We start from the raw sequence: 19959 nt of genomic DNA, 5'->3' as shown, positions 1-19959 counted from the left end.
TTTATTTAGTGTAGACTATCAACTGCTGTATTTAAAAGCACACTTACTAAATTGTGAAGACAAACATAGTTTATAGGATGAGCTTCTCAGTAAGCTGAGTAGGGGCAAGAGATGGCCATATAACATGAGATAGATTTCTGAATGGAGAATATTAGATTCAGTTTATTTGATTTGGCATTTCCATTTTGAAAGAGCAATAGAAATGTTACCTTTTTCACATCCAAATATCATGAAATAAAAGTGTGTTTGTCTTGCATAAGTGAAATAGGGCTTAGGGGTGAATGCTTCCTGGGTAGCAAAAGAATTTATTTGGCATCCAGTTTACATCAGCACTGCACGATGACAGTGTATTGACCAGCAGACAGATATTGATGTCATGATTTTTATTCTAATGGATAAAAATACAGCTGTAAAGAACTGTCTTCCTGAAGATTAAAATAGTTAGTGTCCTGTTAGATGCTTCCTACTCTTAAAAATTGAAAGGAAAAAAAAAGGTCTCTTGATACATGTGCTGCAGTGAAACTCGAGGGTAATACACTGAGGGGAGTATAAAAGACTTGCCACATAGTAAAGGGGACAGATACTCAGAGCTAAACAGTTCATAAGCAATTTTAAAATGAAGTAGTTACTAAAACTGCGTTTAACTCACTGGTGTTATTCCTTCAGCTAAGTTTTTGATAGTGAATACCTGAATAGGCTAGATTCTACAGACTTAAGATAGCCACGTTCATGGTAAGGGGATTGGGAAGCATTTACACTGTAAAATATAACTTGGAGACATTTCTTCTCATTTATTCTAAATCTTTTTTCTCTTGCATCATATAGCAAATGTCTGGGGAAGATGAAGTTGAGTTCTCAGATAAAGATGAACCTGATGGAGATGGAGATGGTTCTAGTGATTGTCCTACTGTCAGAGCCCCATTAACTTCGCTCAAAAGCCATCAAGGAGTGGTCATAGCAGCTGACTGGCTTGTTGGGGGGAAGCAAGCTGTGACAGCATCGTGGGATAGGACGGCAAATCTGTATGATGTAGAGACTTCCGAACTTGTCCATTCTCTTACAGGTATTTGTTCATTCACCAAAAGATAAATTGGTGGTTTATTTTTATATGTGGGATTATTTGTAGACACCAAAACATTAAAAGAAGTAAGTTGTTTCTCTGGGGTACAGTTTGAGTGTGTGCAAGACTTGACCTGCTGCTCAATATTGTAATGGCTTCTAAAATTCCAACCTTGTTAATCCTTAGAGCATGAATTTGGGTTCTTCTAAGCTTGTGATATATCCTATGAAGTAATTGTTTTTAAACTGATTGTAGCGAAATTTTAGTTCTTGCAAAATGCTTGTGCTGTGTTCATGGCATGTATTAAGTATCAATAACCTATCGCTACTTAATAATCATGTGTATCAAGTGAGTAGTGGGGATTTTTTTGCTTTTAAATATAGTTCTAAACTTTTACAGCAGTAGTAACATTAGCATTTAGGATGATTCTTCTTCTTCTATTGTTTGGGGACAAAAGAAAAAATCATCAGCATTTCATTCCAAATGTATGTGGAAATGAAAAGTCTTATTTTCATTACCTTACATGTTCTCATCTGTGATTGTAGGGCATGACCAAGAACTAACACATTGTTGTACACATCCCACCCAACGTCTTGTGGTGACATCATCACGCGATACAACCTTCCGTCTGTGGGATTTCAGAGATCCTTCTATCCATTCTGTGAATGTCTTTCAGGGCCACACAGAGTAAGTGACAGTTCTTTCACAGGTTTTTACAAGTTCCAAAAGTATAAACGTATTCAGTTGCTAATCTGAACAAAACTGTTCCTGTGCTCTTTTTGAGGTACTAAGTTCATTCCCCTGTTTTATGAGACTGATTTTCACAGAAACCCCTAACTGTCCTTCTTCAAATGTAACACAGCTGTACTTAATTTCCAAAACAGCAGCCAGGGCTGTTGGTGTGATATTGCTTATATGGTAAGTCTAGATAAAACTCCTTACAATTAAAGGTAATTTAAGGTATGAGGGTGTTTTGGGCATTGGTTATGCCTGTAGCTTAGGGGTGTTGCTGAATGCAGTTGATCGAGCATATTGCGTCTGCTTGTCATGATACTCAGTGTGAAATAAAGGTTATGTCTTTGGAACCAGTGGGGGGAAAAAAAAGGCAAGATTAATTTTCACTCTTTAAGCTAAAGCTTCTAATTTGTACATAAAATAAGAAATTAAAGTAAGAGCACTGGTTGCATGTTCTGTCAAAACAGTGGTTTTGGTGTAACATTTTTAGTTGCCATTTTAGGCTTTAAGTTTTTATACTGTTGAATATGGGCAAATGTAGTCATGGGAGTCTTACGTTACGGTGTTGACTTACCTTTCCGTTAATCAGAGCTTTGATACGTGGAAAATATAGGAGTAACTTTGCTTCCTTGGGTAAAGTATTTCAAATTTTTAAAAGATTTTGGAATGTTTGAACCTGACTGTTTTCAGAAACAAATTTCACTTCCTGTCTTCAAATAAAAGATGATCGTTAGTCCTAGCTCAAAATGAAAACAACAAATATTTATTCACATCCATTTTTTGTTAATTCAAATGTGTAGTTTGCATTATGACCGAGTTTCAGTATCTACTTTCTCATTTTCCCAGCTGTTGTCTAGCCTACGTATAAAATAAAACCTCTTGAAGCCCTCCCACTCGGGGCCCCTCAGCTTGATAAATTATTTGGTGCATGACAATCATCCCACATAAGTAGCCATCTCTGATAGAAGAATAAACATAATTTTGTGGTCTGCATCCTAGAATTGCTTCATGCCATCTTTTTTGTATTCTTCTGTTGCTTTTTCTAGAATGACTTGTAAAAGTCGGAAGGTTTTGTGTCTGTTGGTGCCTCAATTTTTCTCTGAGGTAATTGTGGTCCCAGGACATGTTTTTCAGAGGAAGTAACATGACTGACATTAGTGTTTTTCCGTATGTATGCCGAAACCAAGCGATGTTTATCTGGGGTGATGGTGTATACTGTAACAGGTGTTAGCTGGTATTTTGGCCTCTATCACTGAGACCTACAAACTATCAGGGAGTGTATTTTTTTATCAATGGAATGGACCCTGAGCAACCTCCTTGGTTGCTCTTCTTCCAGCTTTAAATTGTCTTCATATTTGTGTTGTATCGTCTGTCTCCATTTTGTTCTTTGAATGTATGAGTTTTTAGTATTGACATAAGCTTTTTCACCAAATACACTCGTAAGAGTCTCAAAGCTGACTTTACTGTATGAGGCTATGGTTGTTCAGCTCTGTTTTGTTGAAGAGATGAGTCCGTTACGGAAGACGAGTATTTCACTGAGGAATGCAGTCAGAGCGGAGATGGGAATTCGGCATTTTGCAGTTGAGCCATACTTTGAGTGATTTTTTGTCCATTATTGTACTGCCTATTGGCAAAATATTTTTAAACTGCTCTCCGATCAACACTGTAACAATCTTCTCACATTAAGCAGTGCAGAAGAAACTGTTTCATCTGTTGACTGGAAAAACACACAAAACATTTTCTTGCCTTTCCTGAATGTCTATTTGAATGATATGCAAAGTTTTTAATACTTTGATAGGCTCTTGGAATCAGTTCTGTGAATTGGATGTTAGTCATTAATGACGATTATTTAACGTCCTCAGCTGTAAGTTTTAACAGCCTCTCCCTCAGCAGTACCTGCTGAATAGCTGTCCAGAGCTCTGTTTTTTGCCGTGTGTATTTCACTAGGTCAACTTCTAATGCATTAAACCAACATAATTAGATGCCAGACATCTCGAGCATGAGGCCAACATACAGTCTTCATTGCATTGTAGCCCCCGAAATCTTATTCCACCCCGGTGCTCCTCGCGAGGGATCCGGCCCGTGACGGGGTCCCTGCGATGCCCGGCTCAGGGTTTAAGTTCCGTTCCCTGGCGCGCCGCTGGCGCCGCCCGGCCCCCGCTTCCCTCCGCAGCCGAAGCGGGGCTGGCGGGCCGGGCCGCCGCTGGCGCCGCCCGGCCCCCGCTTCCCTCCGCAGCCGAAGCGGGGCTGGCGGGCCGGGCCGCCGCTGGCGCCGCCGCCGCGCCTTGTCGCGGAGCGGAGCGGCGGCGCCGGCGTCACAGCCGCGCCAGCAGGTGGCGTCACCGCCCTGCCGGCCGCGCGCGGCGCCGCCGCACCCCCCAAACCCGGGCTGGTGGAGCCGGGGGAGTTAGTTTTGGGGTGCCGGGGAGGGGAGCGAAACTGTAAACCCGCTCGGGAGCGTGGGTGTTTTGTTCCCTGCCGAGTTAGGCTTTGTGTCTGTTTGAGTACTAAAGACGGGCGGACAGTGTAATTTCAACTTCCTTTTTAGTAGCCTTAATGAGTTAGATTTAAGCTTTAGTCAAAATGGCACCTTATCTTGGGAAAAAAAAACCAACACAAACAGAATGATGCTGATTTGTTGAGAGACCAAAGAATCCTGTTATATGCAGAGGGTGATTTTGTAAAGTGAATTGGCATCCGAAAATGGAAAGCAGTTGCCACTCGTTGCCTTGTACTATAGTGATGTTCTGTCAAAATAGGGGTGGATGTATACCAGCTGTATACATACATAGTATGTATGTATACAACGTACTAATGTTGTATTTTAAGTAAGCAGACTAAGAAATTGCCTATTATTTTGGTGTTCTGAGCATATAACTACTTGCTGTATTTAAAGTGGAATATTTCTTATAATCCATTACTGTGACAGGGCAACAAAGTAAATTCTCCTCCAGTAAGGCCACAAAGAATCTGTTGTGATCAGTGTATCTGTCTCAAGCTTCTTGCATGGATGCCTGTTTTGAATTAGGAGGGAATTTTAGTAGAATTGCTGACCATATGTTAGGTTGTTCCAGTGATAAAGATTTCAACTTAGCCCTTGGTAAATTCTGTAAGTTGCTCATCCCAGTGTTTAGTTACCTGTTAAGGTACCTGTTAAACTCTGTGTGCCTCCCTAGCCTGAGTTTGTCAAACTTCAGTTTCTAGCTGCCTGATTTTATCTTGAAGAGTTTTGTTTCCTATATTAATAGATAATTAGGTGGTGATAAAAGTATATTTTCTTCCCTACAAATTAACAGTTCTTTTTTACAAGTTATCTGTTTTGTCTCAAAGTGTGTTTTCTGATATATTTTGACATATATCCACAGACCAAGTTTAGCACATCGGTAGTACTTTTGCACTTCAAGCCTGTGTTCGGCTGAGTCTTCAAAGTAAATTCAGGTCTTTTTTAAAGCTGCATCTTCCTAGGGAAGGTTCCAATGTAAACATTGCTTGTTTACGTTTTTGTTATATGTGACTGTTTTAGTTCAGGACATGACTTATTTGCCTGTGCCCTGCCCATATAGTGATAAAAATGTCACGTTTTCATTTAGGGTTGCCATGCCCTCAGTTCATCTCCCTTACTTATCCTCTACTGATTGAAAAAATAATGAGATGGTGTGGAAATGAGACTCATTTTTGCTTAAATATAAATCTTTATTATTGTCTGATTTTGTATGCGCATGAATAGGAATTTATATTACTAGTGCTGTTAATCCCCAGTCACATACTTTTATGATATGTTTAACAGAGCCCTGGGAAAAGGTTACATCTGTATTATCATCCAGACACTTACTTGTTGCATGTTAATGAAATTGACTTCCTGAGTTAAAGCCTCCAAAAATTATATTGGGGACTCAAATTTCAACACCTTTTTCCTAGCAGATACTGCTTTAAAATAGATGTTTGATAATATATACGACCAGCTGTTCTCCTATTGAGAAATTATTGAATTTAGAGGTTATTGGTTAGAACTCTTCAAGTTGAACTAAGGTGGTGCTCTGAAGAGCAAAATGCTTCTGGCATCTACGTGGCAATTTTCATTCCAGCTTTACTTCTATTTTTGTTTGCTGACCCCTGCACAGACATGTCTTGTCGGGGCTCTGAAGGCCATTCTTTTTCCAACGTGGTGACCTAGCTGAACAACTCTGGCATTGACATGCTCTTGCATATGTGCTTGATGAGTTTGTCTGTCTTAAAGAGCTCTGTGTGTGCTGAGGTCTATCTTGACGTGCAGAGCCTTCTAAAATATTCATGTTGGAAATCTTTACCATTTGTAGCTTAAAAAACTAATCTTAGTCTTGTACATGTCCAGTCAAGTGCTTTACAGATTTCATACATTTGTTCTGACAGTTCAGTAACACTGGAAACAAATAGATATCTTATTGCCAGCAGAAAGCTTATTAGCTAGTGGTTTCATATATGTTTTTTAAACTATGCACTGCTTTTGCTATATATTTGTAGTATGTTGATGCTTATATGTAGCTGAAGAGTTACTTGGTCGATATTAAAGTGTTTTGTTTAGTGACTGTCAAAGGTATACAGTGGGTGGGCACATATCTCTTGAAATGCTTTAATTTCTGCAGGTTTTCCAAGTCTGGACTTGCAAATACCATCCCTCAAAGAGTAAAATGTTGTCTTCAGAAGCAGCTTTGGGTTGCTATCCTTCAGTGAATACCCTTCGTTAATGCTTCTTTATTGTTCAGTATACAGTTATGCATCAACTTGTCATGGTGATTAAATACATTTTTGGCTTAAAAAAGAAAATTTGAGCAGGTACTTTTGACCTAGCCAGAAAAAATGTAAAGTTTGTTTATGACTTCTCAAGCATACTGATCTTTGTAGCTGGATTGAGCCAGTGCATCGAACATAAATGTGCGTTAGCTGTTGAATCTCTGTGTTACTTTCTGGGCAAACTCAGAGAAAAAATTGCTGAAAGTGGATCTTATGGTGTTTCTGACAAAGAGCTGAACAAGGTGGCTTTATAGCACTTTCAGAATTTAGCATATTCCTTCTCCCTTCACTCTGGTTATGTGGCTATAGGAGGTCAGAAGGGAAAGTTCCTGTTCATTTGCTGTCTGTACGTCTCTGAATATGCAGCTATATGGCAAGTTGTGCTTCATCCTGAGAACTTTGAGACTAGAGAATTGCAAATATGTCTTGCTGCTTCAACTTTTCATCTTCAAACTCCTACGTTTGCTGAAAAATCTGAATTAAAAAAAATGTAAAAATACTTAAGTGGCAGCTGATTAGGATGCTGGGCTGCATTCTGACATTTCATGAATTGGGAATTAATGTCAAAATGGCATTCTCTATCAGGAGACTAATAATTGCTTTAGTTTCGTGGACACTCAAGTTTGCCAAGGTCAGCTGGCTTTCCCAGATTCTTTATTCTGCAAGATTTAATTCTCATACCCTGATATGTGTCTGTCCTGTTCTTGAAAGGCAAAGTCATGGCAGGGGAGAAATGCCTTCTCTTCAGGCAGCAATGCCATTAGATAACCCTGTTGGAAAGTAGTCTTATTCTAGATATACCCAATATTACAAGATCACTGTTAGGTATTCTTATTCAGCCACATTTTCTTGGTGAAGCTAAAGTATATCTAGATGTAGTTCTACAAATGCAAGTTTTGCACCTTTGACTAAAAGCTGTGCTAGGAAAGGGAGTCTTTTGTGCCAAACAAAACGTCACAAGTTGGATGCTGTCAGTGGAGTTCCACCAGTTTAAGACATCTGTTCTTTTCAAGATAGTCCTGTTCTTGCTTCAGCTATTAATGCCATCAGTGATGCTTTGTCTACCATTTTTGTTGTTTCTAATCGAAGAATGCCTTAGGCATTCACCATCCAGCTTCTGCAAGAAATGCAACATTCTTCTGATGAAACATTCAGTTTTCTCCCCAAGCCTCACGGATGAACTAGAGGGTTCTGATATTACTGTTAATATTCCTACCTTGTTCTATCTGCTGTGGTTTTTTTTTCTCTTGCATTTCATTGAAAACAGGCCCCAGATTTGCCTTTCAAACACTGTTCTGATCTCATATTTGCATGTTGCATATTCTTTCAATGAAGATTATAGCCTGGACTTTAAGCTCTAGAGTTAGCTTTTTAAATTTTGTGCTTCTAAACATGTACATATAAAAGCCTTTTGGTTTACATTTATTACATACATGTGACAGAACATGTTAAAGTTTCAGCAGTTTTCTTAGAGTTGTTAGTAGCCTTATTAGCTGATAGCTCAAGCATCCAGGTTTGAGTTTGTCTCATTTCCCATGTTGTTATCTTCTTTGTGAATCTGCTTCAGGATAGACTGGGGCCAGCATGTTTTATGTGGCTACATCTCGTCCAAGTTACCTGTCTTTGCTCTCTTGCACAGCTTGAATACCCCATTTTCTGTTCTAACCTTCCCCCAACCCAGTACAGTCATGGAGTTGTTGAAGCGCCGAAAAAGACATTCCAAAGATTATATTCTTTGATAGTCTTTTTCCTTTATGTTCCTGAACCTTTTCTGTTGTCATTGGCAAATTTCCTTATGGTAAAAATGGCTTCCTAATTAATAAAGAAATGTAAAAAATTGAATAAACTACTCCTTAAGCTACAAGAGTAAGTGCTTAAAATTAAAAGCCCTGTAGCTAAAAGAAAAAAAAAACAAAAACCTTTAGGTGTTTTATTTTGGGGAATAGGGTATGTAACATACAAAGTTTGACTGTACTCCATGTTAGCCATTAGAGTTTTGTCAGTCACTTTAAAAGAGTTGCAGGCCATAAATCTGTGTCCAGTTGCTTGAGTGCTTTAAGCTTTACTGCAATAGATGGAGAGAGTCTTGATTCAATTCTTGAATGCACGCACTAAAAAGCGCTATGATTTTTTTTTCAAATGACCCACAAAAGAGCATAGCCAAAGGCCTTTTTTTTTTTTGTATCCTGTTGAGTAGAGCATAACGTTTCATAGCGTGTTGTCGTTCTAAAGCTTACATAACACGTGCAGCAATACTGTGAGGATAAATGGACCTTTTTTATCCCATCATAAATGTAACAAAACTGATTTTAAAAATATCTGCACCTTAACTAATTTACTAACTTGCCATTGAGTAGTTCTCATAAAAGCTAGTTATTGTTTTCAATCCTGTATAATTTTATTATTTTAAGCTGGGTAGTGAGAAAAGGAGATACTGGCAATTTTCTCTAAATGTCATGAAACACATGTCTCCGGAATAGACGTTGTTGATTTAAATGCTAAAAAATGACTGTTCAGTGCTAACAGTCATCTCTGAATTCCCCCCATCCCCGTTCTGTGTTAATTCTTTCATGGTTTGTTCTTACCATTTCTCAGTTTGGAGGAAGAAGCTCTGCTGATATTTGGAGATAAATCTGCAAACAGACTTTGGGAATTGTATGCGTAGCTTTTCCTGGAATCAAGCGCCTTTAGTACTTCTGAAGCCTGAGTGCACAATCAAGCATGGAGGTATTGGTGTGCTCCTTGCCCGGGACTCCTGGCCAACGCCATCGCCCTTTAAGATGGGCAAACTGTTGTCTTTATCTGGAGGTTTTAAACCCAGGTCATGGCTACGCCTGAGACTGCAGACCTCTCTGTGTGGGATACATACACTTTGTTACTCTAAAAGAAAGGAAGCTCTTGTGCAGGAAATGCTGTCCCAAATAGAGCTTCCTTTAGGTTTTGTTCCTGAATTTTAGTACTTAAAGTGAGAGAGGCATATTTGAGCACTCAAATTTTGCTGTTTAAGTGCGGTTTGGTGTACATTGAATAAATTTATCTGAAAGCTCTGTGTTAGTCCATTTTCTCCAGAACTTCATCCCACACACAGATTAATGCTTATAAGTAGATGCCTTTTCACAGGCATGTTGTCTCCCAGTGTTCAGTGGTAAATCCCAATATAGGTTGCAAATCAAAATGGAAAGAGCAGTGTTAACTTTTGTTTTGGTGCATTGCCAGTAAGGGTTCTGCATCAGCATTTCATGGTCCAACATTTTCAACATTTTTTTTTTTCTTTCCTTCCCCTATGTGTGAAATTTCAGCAGATTGTTATGCAAAACAGTTTTGTGTCTCAGTGTGACTGCGGAGACAGCTGTTCGGCCTAATGAGGAGTGCTAGCACTACAGTATTTCTGTTGATTGAGACCCACGGAGGGAGCAGGATGTTCGAGGCCAGGCAGCGGTGTGTGGTGAGGAAGTGCCACGTTGTCAGCTGGAAGTACACGCTCGGCTGCTCCCTATGACAAGATAAATGAGTTTTGCTGGGGTTTGGCAGAGGCTGAAGCTTTTCTGGAGAATAGTTGTAGCACACCAAACTCCCTATGGGACCCACGGTTTGAAGTGTCATAAGACTGCTGCTTCTTTGCCAGTTTTTTTTTTTTAATGTCCTACAATACCTGTCATCTTTTTGAGTTATTAAAAACCTAATGTCTTCCACCATTCCATTAACATGGGGTCTGATGATCTTTTGTTGACACTTTTTATTAATTTAGCCAAGGGGATGATAACCACAGTTTTAGCTGGGTTAGAACAAACCGAAAGCTAGTATAAACAGAAAGCAAAACTAGTCGCATGAAAATACAGGAAAAAGTATTTTAACTTTTGTGATATGGGTGGGGTTAGGGAGGCAATACTTTTGAAAGGTAATTTGTATATTGGCTGTTCTGTCAACTTCTTTCTTCCCACACAGATCTTGCTTCCCTTTCTTCTCACCTACCCTCTTTAGTTGGATTGAAATCCTGTTTCAGCTTATAAGTAGGAAGTGGCCTTTCTTCTTGTTGCTATTTTGTCTCTCTTTAAAAACAAAAACAAAACAAAAAAACCCCAACCCAAAAAACTGGATGAGATGCATCTTTCTCACCTTAAAAAATGCCCCAGCTTGGAAAAGGAGGGGAGACAAAGCATGAACTGTAGTGCATAAGAAAACCTATGAGCACAGCACTTGCTCATGTCTTCTTAAGTCAGTAGTGTTGTTCTTGAATTTTTATGTTTAAATATTGTCAATATGTTCCACTTAAAAAACCAAAACCAAAAAACCCCATCCGCTCTTTACTCAGATGACAATCAAGTGCTGATAACCCTCCCCAGATTTGTCAAGTTTGTGAGAATGATACTGCTTTTGGCCTTCCTAGACTTGGTGTTAAGTTACTTAAAACTTCTGGTCTTGTAATCTTATTTTGAAAATGAGATGTCCTTGAGAATTGAATCAAGTGTATCTATAGGTGTATCTGTAGGACTGTTATGCAGTACATCCGTATACTGTTTGCTTTGAAACTGTGGCCAAAATTCTTTATGATAAGCAGTGGGTTCAGTAAAAAGTGCTTTTATATCTAGCCTTTGAATTCAAAGCTCCTTATGGAAAAGGCTGTTTTCACAGTCATGCGTGCTTGCAAATTGTGCATATCCCAGCCTGCAGTACCTTACAGTGATGACATGTTGGGAGGGTAGGCAGAGGACTAAGACCACTAAATGCCTTTAAAGATGTCACTGAAAAGAGCCTGGTAGCCTTCCTTTTGCCTTTCTATCACTTGCCCAGTCGCCAGAGAGAGCTACAGCAGAACTTCGTTGCATTTTTATTTTACAAACTTTTTCTTAGTGTACCCAGTACTATCTGAATGAATAGTTAAACAGAAAATGGTACAGAAAAGGGTTTTGGTTTTGAGTCTTTTTGTTTTTATAGGAGCAGTAAAGGGTCGAACTAACCTAGAGTTGATGTTCTGTTTGCATGGCGTTAGTTTTGAATGTTTTCATTTGAAAATTATAAATCTAAGAATGAGAGAACTTTATGTGGTCAAAGAAACTTAACTATGTTTGACAGTGATAAGTGATAAAGGAGAGTGAATACGAGATCAAAGAAGCTGGAAAGCTGTTTAAAGTTGTGAAAAAAAGCATCCAAAATTGGAGGGTTATTTTAAGACAGTTTCACAACATATTCCAACTGTAATTGGAACAAAATGTATGATGGGAAAACAGCTCAGATTTGTGTGTTGGCAGCAGAATACTAAAATGCTGTATATATGCTCACCTGGAGCTTTTCTATGATTTGAATTCCTTATACTGTTGTGTACAAGGAAGTCTTCCAATGTGCGTGCAAAGTATGGAGATTCAATCACAAATTTTAAACTTAGAAACGTTGTTTAAATGTGCTACAGCAGTGTAGAGTTCAGTGAAAGTCTGAAACATTTTGCTGGAGTATTTTGCAGCTTCTATAAAGAACTCTTGAGGAGAGAAATGCAGATGTTGGTAAGTTTAATGGAGGTCAGGCTGGTGGAAGACAAGTTTGGTGCTAAGGACATACCAACCCTATTCTGCAGTAACTTGGCTGCGTGAATGAGTTTTCTTCCCAAATGTGAAGGTGCCTGATGAAAGAGACTCATCAGTTGTGGCCCTCATATGTTTTAACTTTTTGACTTTTGGTTCATAAGGTCCAGAAGATTAGGCGAAGACCTCTTGGTTCTTATTGTAATCATCTCTCTGGTAGCTTAGCTGCACTCTAATAATGCATTAGGAAACTTGGTATCATGAATAAAGTTGGGCCTTCATCCTAATTAAAACTTAATTTGGTGTCAATTTAAATTAAGAGGCTTGCATAAACTGGTCCATTGTGACCTGGCTAGTGCTAATCTCAATCAGCAGCTTGGATAGGACATGAATTCAAATTTCTGCAGAACAACCAAAGTGACAGTAGCAACTGACAACCTAAATTAAAATTACTAAATTCTAAGAAATTGATGTGCATGACCCAAGTTACAAGATAGGTCATTAAATCAAATCTGTAGAAACAGAGTTGAGAAGCCTTCCCTAATGATTTTAGGGAGAGACAAAAATACTTTGTTAGTACATTGTGTGGGCAGAAAATAACTGGTTTTGAGTTGGGAATTCATGCAGTACTAAAATGAAAATAGTAGTACAAAAGCTTTAATTGGTTAATATGAAATAATACGTAAAAGATTTTAAAAAAATCAGCTCATTGTAAGAACTGTTCATTTGAGCTCAGCAGTATATACTGTTCTCTGAAAGTATAAAATACAAAGAGAATAAAATTCTAAAATACAAAGAGAATAAAATTCTAAAATACAAAGAGAATAAAATTCTAAAATAAAATCCTGTATATAATCTCTCCTGAAAGTAATATGTTGCACTTCCAACTACTAGAAGTATTCTTGGGGGTCTTTCTCTTGCTGCCCTTGTGCATTTATAGACCTAATGGGTAAAATTTTAGGAACTGCCTGGCCATTCTTCTTACTATTACTACTTGGCTTTTTTTAATCTGACTCTCAGAATTTAGCTACTTGTAAAATAGGAATAGAAATCACAATTAGAAATTAATAGATTGCTGTAGCTATTGCTAGTGGAGTTATACTGGAAGCTCTGTGTATGTATTACAGCATATCTAGGTGTATGTACAAAACAGGTTTACCTACATTTCAGATAGGGATTTTGGATCTCCTCAGTCTGTGCTGTGAATGACAAATACCTGAAATAGTTCTGCAGAAGTCTTTGGATGGAAAGTGCAAAAACTTGACTACTGGTCTCAAAATACTTGAGAGAAAGGATTGTACTGTATGCTGCTGATTCAGTTGGTTGTCTGATAAGTCTACTGGACTTACAGAACTTAAAAAGTAAATTGACGGACACTTTTAGCTCATATTAGGATCAGTGGAATATGAGAGATGCCTCCAGAGGGACTCTCCACTGTTGGCCTTCTTTTCTTAGTGCTTGGGCCAGTCAAGCCCTATATACCTTAAGTGACACAGCTTTTTGTAAGACTCTTTTTTTTTTTTTTTTTTTTTATTCTAAATACCCACTTGGAGTTTTAATATTTCGGGTTACTTTGTTTTTTTTTTTTTAAAAAGGCAAATTACATATATTTAAAGGAAACATGGGAACAAAAAATAGAACTTTAAATCAGATACTAGTTTAATAAAGATCTTTAGAGCTTGATGTCTTTCTTTTTACTCTTGATTCTTTTAGCACTGTGACATCTGCAGTTTTCACTGTGGGAGACAATGTTGTTTCTGGTAGCGATGACCGTACTGTAAAAGTTTGGGATTTGAAAAACATGAGGTCTCCTATTGCAACGATCCGTACAGATTCTGCAGTCAATAGGTAAGCGGATCTCTGAGTTACTATTCTTGTTAATTTTATTTTTCTTAATTAATTCTTAATTCTTTCATGCATGGGAATGGTTCAGAGCTGTACTGGGGAGGTTTAGACTGGGCATTAGGAAGCATTTCTTTACCAAGAGGGTGCTCAAATACTTCCTAGAGAGGTGGTCAATTCCTCAAGCCTGTCAGTGTTTAAGAGGCATTTGGACAATGCCCTTAATAACATGCTCTAAGTTGTGGTCAGCCCTGAAGTGGTCAGGCAGTTGGACTAGATGATCGTTGTAGGTCCCTTCCAACTGAAATAGTCTATTCTGTTAATTCACTGAATAGACATTTAATGTTAGTCACTAAAATTAAAGTTGAGATTTATGAGATTTTGAAAAAGGTCTGAAGTGGTTTTATAAAATCCAGGTGTGGTCAGCATTAATTTTCAATAAATACATCATATTCTGAGATTTTTTTAATACAGAATGAAGATGTTAAGGCTTTTTGAGCACCTAGTTCAATAAGAAACACCTTAATGTTGTAATATTTTTTCTTTTTTCACTTGTGAATTCTAATCAGGAAAAATTCAGCTGTATCACTTCTCATAAGCTTAAACTTGTACTGTCAAGTTCCATTTGCCAGGCTCGCTGTTTTGTACATAACCTACTTTTGTCCCTTTTGTGCAGGATTAACGTGTGTGTGGGCCAAAGAATTATCGCCCTTCCACATGACAACCGACAGGTTAGATTATTTGACATGTCAGGAGTGCGATTAGCACGCCTTCCTCGCAGTAATAGACAGGTAACTGAGTATTTATAGCCTTAAAGTATGTCTGTTCTTCTTTTGTACAAGGTTAAGACTAGGATTTGGTGTCTCTAACTTAAAAGCTGGACAAATCTGTTGTTGTTAGTTATTGAAAATGATCAACGTGGAAGTAACATATTTTGAATTTTTTTATTGGAACTGGAAAAGATGTTTCAACTGGATTTCATCATCATTTTTCTCCTTACTAAAATGAAACTAATGTCTGTCTTCTCTATGAAATGGGAAAAATGTGTAAGAGCATTTCAAACGTGTTTTAATGTCTTGATGTGGATCATGTCAGAGAAGTGATACACTATGAGGTCTGATGTTTGGGGGTTGTTTTTGTTTGGTTGGTTGGGGTTTTTTTTGTTTTGTTTGTTTTGGTTTTTTTTTCAGTTACACTGTTTAATTTGTTATATAAGAAACATAAAAGGAGAAAAGTGGGGTCAGTTTTGTGAGCACCCCTTGTATGCTTTGGTGATAAATTATTTTTTCCTTCCATGCTTATGCACACAAATTGTTGGTATTTGGTACCAAGTACTAAACCATCCTTGCTGCAGCCATCAAGTTTTGTGGTGCTATTCAGCATGGCGAGCATCACTAATGGAGCAAGTTAGACTAAGTGCAATTAATTGGATTATGCCTCTTCACCAAGCTTTTTTGGGTGGATTCAGCAGCTCTTGACAGGACTTAGGAAGGGGTTTTAAGACTTGTTAGTGTTTTTTAGTCTTTTTCTAGTTTAGGTGGGTTTTTTTGGTCTATAGCCTTGATTTTTCTTTTTTTTTTTTTCTTCTTCCTTAATATTTCTGTTCAGGCTGACACTATTGAAATCATTACACTTTTTTTTTTTAAAAAAAAAAAAAACTTAAATGTTGGTCAGAATCCTCCTTGGGGCATTTTTGTTACTATTGGACTTGAACAATAGATAAGGCATTGCTTTGCTCAGTATGACATTCCTCCTGCTGTAATATTATCCCTTCTGAATTATGAATGTGATAGATGCTTAATCTTGCAGGTTTATAACAAAGTAGTTGCCAGCAAGTAGTTGCGTATTTTAAGATTGCTTTTAGAAAAAAAAAAAATGCTAAAATCCAAATTTGATTTGCTTTTGTAAATCAAATGTAATTAGATAGCAAACATACCTTGGAAAACTCAGTAGTTCTGATGCACCACTCTGTATGCTTCTGTCGTGGATCCTGTGTTGGTGTTAAGGAGTCTTATCGTTACAAGGATTTTTACCTTGTCAGTGAAAGTAACGATGACCTTTAGGATTCTCAAGTACTGTTTGGAAAAACTAATGTGAGCATTATCCAGTGTGCATTTTGAGTCGCGCTAACTTGTTGATGTAGAAGCTTTCAGAATATGTCGTAAGTAATACTGCTGTCTCCTGAACTGTCGCAGGGCCACAGGAGAATGGTCTGCTGCTCAGCATGGAGCGAGGACCATCCGATATGTAACCTCTTCACATGTGGATTTGATCGTCAGGCGATTGGTTGGAACATCAACATCCCTGCTTTGTTACAAGAAAAATGAAATGCTGGAAGAATTTCTGCATTTTATGTTGCTGTGGACTTCTACACTTCCGCAGACTTTCCTGAACACTGGTCTGCTGTCACTGAAAAAGCTCTTCCTTAGGTGGAGACTTCAGCAAATGTTGTTCTTGTTACCACATTGTGCACAGTTTGCATGAATTGTACAGATAATGTGATTTTTTTTTTCTTTTAAAATTAGTTTGTCTTGTGTATGAACTTTTATATTTTGGCATCCACTGGTCAATATGTTCACTGTTGCATAGAGCACATAAATGTTCATAAGTTATTTAGCATTTAATAGATACACAGTAGGGCATTACATTTGTGACAAATGTGAAACTTACGTAATTAGTGTAGAGAGTGTATAGCAGTCTGTTATGTTTTTCCATGACTCTACATATCTGCCTTGTGTTAAAAAGAATCTGCAGGGCTAAAACTTTGAAATGAAGTGTGAATTTCACTAGTTGTATGATTGTAAACATTTTCCTGTTTGCATCTGATTTGGAGAACTTTTTTTAGTGCTGCAGTATACTGCAACTTCAACTGCATTTTTATTCCAGTTACTGGAGAAATAGTAGATTTGAGAAGGAAAATGCAAGCAACTTGTAGTGAGTATAGGCTGCCAGGTTTATTTGGAATGCTTTTTGTACTTTTTCTTTTGAAAAAGAAAAATACTCATTCTGCCCTTCTTATATAAAGTGATTCTAAAATCTCATGACACTTCATACTAGCAAAAATCCAGAAGATTATGATTATAATCACTGAAATCTAGTCAAGCAAATTTTGAAGCACTTTAGTTTATAGCTATTGTTATAAACCATTAATGAAAGTTTGACTTTACCAGTGAATGTGAGCTGATATTTGTAAGAAGGATTGCTTCTTTTTGGTGATCTGCGCAGAAAGGAAATAGGTTTTTTTTGGGGTTGGTTTTTTTGTTGTTTGGTTGTTGGTGGTTTTTTTTTAATATTCCTACAGTGAGCATGCTTTTAATTGTGTTCACTTCCCGTATTTTTATTTTGAGCCAGCAATACAAAGTAAATGAGTACTACCTCAAAAATGAATGTTGGTCAAGATGCATTGAATCTCTCTGTAGCCTAGAAAAAAGCACTTTTGGTCTGGCTGAAGTACTATCTCTGACATGAGAGGAAAGACAATCATACTTAATGTGGTCCTTAAGATAATTAACACTTAAAGCTAATGGAGCAATACGATAAGTAAATGTCATCTGTCGCCTTTCTGTTCTCAGCTGTGGCAAGGGCTGCTTGCAGTCCGTATTCTGTTCCAAAAGAGGGTAATTAACATGGGTCACCCTTCTTTCTCCCAAATGCTCTTACTCTGGTTTTGCTCCTCACTGTGCTTAGCCTTTTATGTTAGCCTTTTATGCACTGGCAGTGAGGTGTTATATACATACAACTGCTGATCGTAGAAGTAAATGCAGGTGGCAGCTGACATCTTTGAAAGAACAAAAACACTTGCTTCAGACAGACACTTCTTTTTAGCTAAAGGGAGACATTGCCCCTAACTGTCTGACATATCACAGTATAAGGTGGAGGGAGAGGGGAAGCCAAGGGCGCGGAATCATGGAATTTATGGTGGGTTGGCATAAGAGAAGTATTAGGAACTTTTTATCTCATGATCACGTGAAGCTATAGCTGTGCTCATGTCCTCTGCAGCACCATTTATAATGACGTTAAGGCAGATGTGTTAACTGGTTCTCCTGTTAACTAACACATAATCGCACTGGAGTGCAATGGGATGGGATGGTGAATGCATTATTGAGTAATTAAAGGGAAACTGGGGTCCTAGAAATGGTTTTGGAGCATAGCATTGAGGAAGTTTAAGATATTTCATGGAGAATGTATGTAGTATCTTTATAGTACATGTCGTTGTAGGAGCTTGATACCTTGGGGTTTTTTTTGATTGTTCTTTTTTGATTTTTTTTTTTTTCATTTTACATACAAGTTATATACGCAGTTGTACTGAAGTAATCTTAAAATACCAAAGCTAGTGAGTTTGGAGAAAGCAGCTACAGTGTTTGTTATCTTCTGATAACGAGGGTTAAAGGATGGTGTCAAAGTTTATTTTCACCTTTTTTTTTTTCTGGGTTTTTGACTCTTGGGTAAAGCCATTTGATGTTGGATTGCAGATTTTAGTCTTTAAGAAAAAAAGACTCACTTTTTCTTTTAGTTGGCAATGGAGACAACTTGACGCAGGTTGATGCTGCTTGAGAAAAAAAAAAGATAAAAATGTCTCTACAGTCAGGAGAAGCAGTTTCTCCAGCGTGGCCTGCATGTCATATCATGATAATGACTATCCTTTTATTACCTGAGGTGGGGAAGAGGGTCAGTGCTTTTGGTCCTGCTAATCTAAATTGTCTGTTTAAGCTTCTCTAATACATATGTAACACAGGACCACTAGGCTCTGCAGTTTAATCATAATTTCTGCAAACTTTTTATATCACCAGAGGGACCATCCTCTGGCACCAGGAATGGGATGATTACATGATTGAAAAAAATCAACCAAACAAGGTGCTAGAGCCACGTTCTTATGAGCAGGCTAATACTTAATCAGCTAAACACTTAACTAGCTTAATTTTATATGCTGTACTGAAGGTCAAGCCGAGGCTGCCATTCCCCTTGAAGCAAATCACACATGAGCAGTGGTAGTGAATAATACTACAGTGACTAAATAGGTGGAAAACATTTCATGGCTTTGAATGTTCTAAAGAGCGTTTTTCAGCACTGAACAATGTCCAGCATTTCATAAAATGGAGGAGAGTTGCAGTTACAGTTTCAGTATTGTGCAGAATTTCACAGAGAACTCATCACTGGGCAAAATCAAGCTTGTATGTCTTTCTCTCAAGCAATGCACATCAGTTTTCACAAAGTTTATGTATACTTTACAATCAGAAAGATCTAGAATGAAACATCTTATTTGTTGCCTAAATCTGTGAAAACCACCTTTTTTGGAAAAGGAATTTATAAGTTATGTGAACCACTTTTTATTATTCTGCTAATTTGTTTTTAGATGTAAAATGTTTTTCTTCATTATGATTCAAAACGCATTAAAAGATTCAACATTTTTTTTTCAAGTTGCTGTTCTTCTGTATTGCATTAAGGTTGTATTAATGTTAGTGTTTCACTTTGTTAGTAGTCCAAGGATCTTCCTATCCACTTTCCACTCTTTTCTACTCAAAAAGTTCATTTCCAGGGCAGTGATGGGCACCATTCTTCTGGAGGAAGACCAAGTCCGTCCCTGAAAGCAGGACTTCTGTAGTGCAGTCAGTTGTGCTGCCAATAAAGTATATAGACAGAAAAGGTGCTCAGATCTGCATTTATACTGTCTTCCCCACCTTTGCAGGAAAAATTTGGTAGTTACATTTTGTCATGCAGATTATGCAAAAGTCTCCATGTGACTTTTCACAGCTCTCTATAAATCAATATTTTAAATGAAGTCTAAAACAGATAGGATACAGCAAAAGTATTGCAGTGCTTCTCTGGTGTGGGAATGCCACCATGAATTTTTCTGTAGGTTAAAATAAAGGTTGCTTGCTTGTTGCACCTGTGTTATTAAAAGCATTGCAATGTTGAATTAAGTCCCCCAAAGCTTGGTGTTGTAGCAAGCCATGCCATCAGGTGTCGGACGCCTAGGCGGAGCGCTGCCTGGCCAGTACCCGCGCGCACAGCACTGCTTTGTGCATACTGTATTTT

At 37.9% G+C, this 19959-nt stretch overlaps 1 protein-coding gene across 2 annotated transcripts in view; it reads left to right on the top strand.

The window, feature by feature from the left end:
• The window catches only part of WDR37 (WD repeat domain 37), a 50369-nt gene extending 31029 nt beyond the window's left edge, over window positions 1–19340 (top strand). For both annotated transcript variants that reach the window (XM_064444993.1, XM_064444992.1), the window contains 5 exons: window positions 826–1063; window positions 1606–1747; window positions 13795–13929; window positions 14600–14714; window positions 16119–19340. In XM_064444993.1, the coding sequence (XP_064301063.1) occupies window positions 826–1063; window positions 1606–1747; window positions 13795–13929; window positions 14600–14714; window positions 16119–16250 (762 nt within the window). In that variant the 3' untranslated portion in view covers window positions 16251–19340. The remainder of the gene's footprint in view (window positions 1–825; window positions 1064–1605; window positions 1748–13794; window positions 13930–14599; window positions 14715–16118) is intronic.
• Window positions 19341–19959: the final 619 nt, after the last annotated feature.

Source organism: Phalacrocorax carbo, chromosome 2, assembly GCF_963921805.1.
Source record: "Phalacrocorax carbo chromosome 2, bPhaCar2.1, whole genome shotgun sequence".
Classification (NCBI taxonomy): domain Eukaryota; kingdom Metazoa; phylum Chordata; class Aves; order Suliformes; family Phalacrocoracidae; genus Phalacrocorax; species Phalacrocorax carbo.
This window is presented reverse-complemented; position numbering and strand designations above follow the sequence as displayed.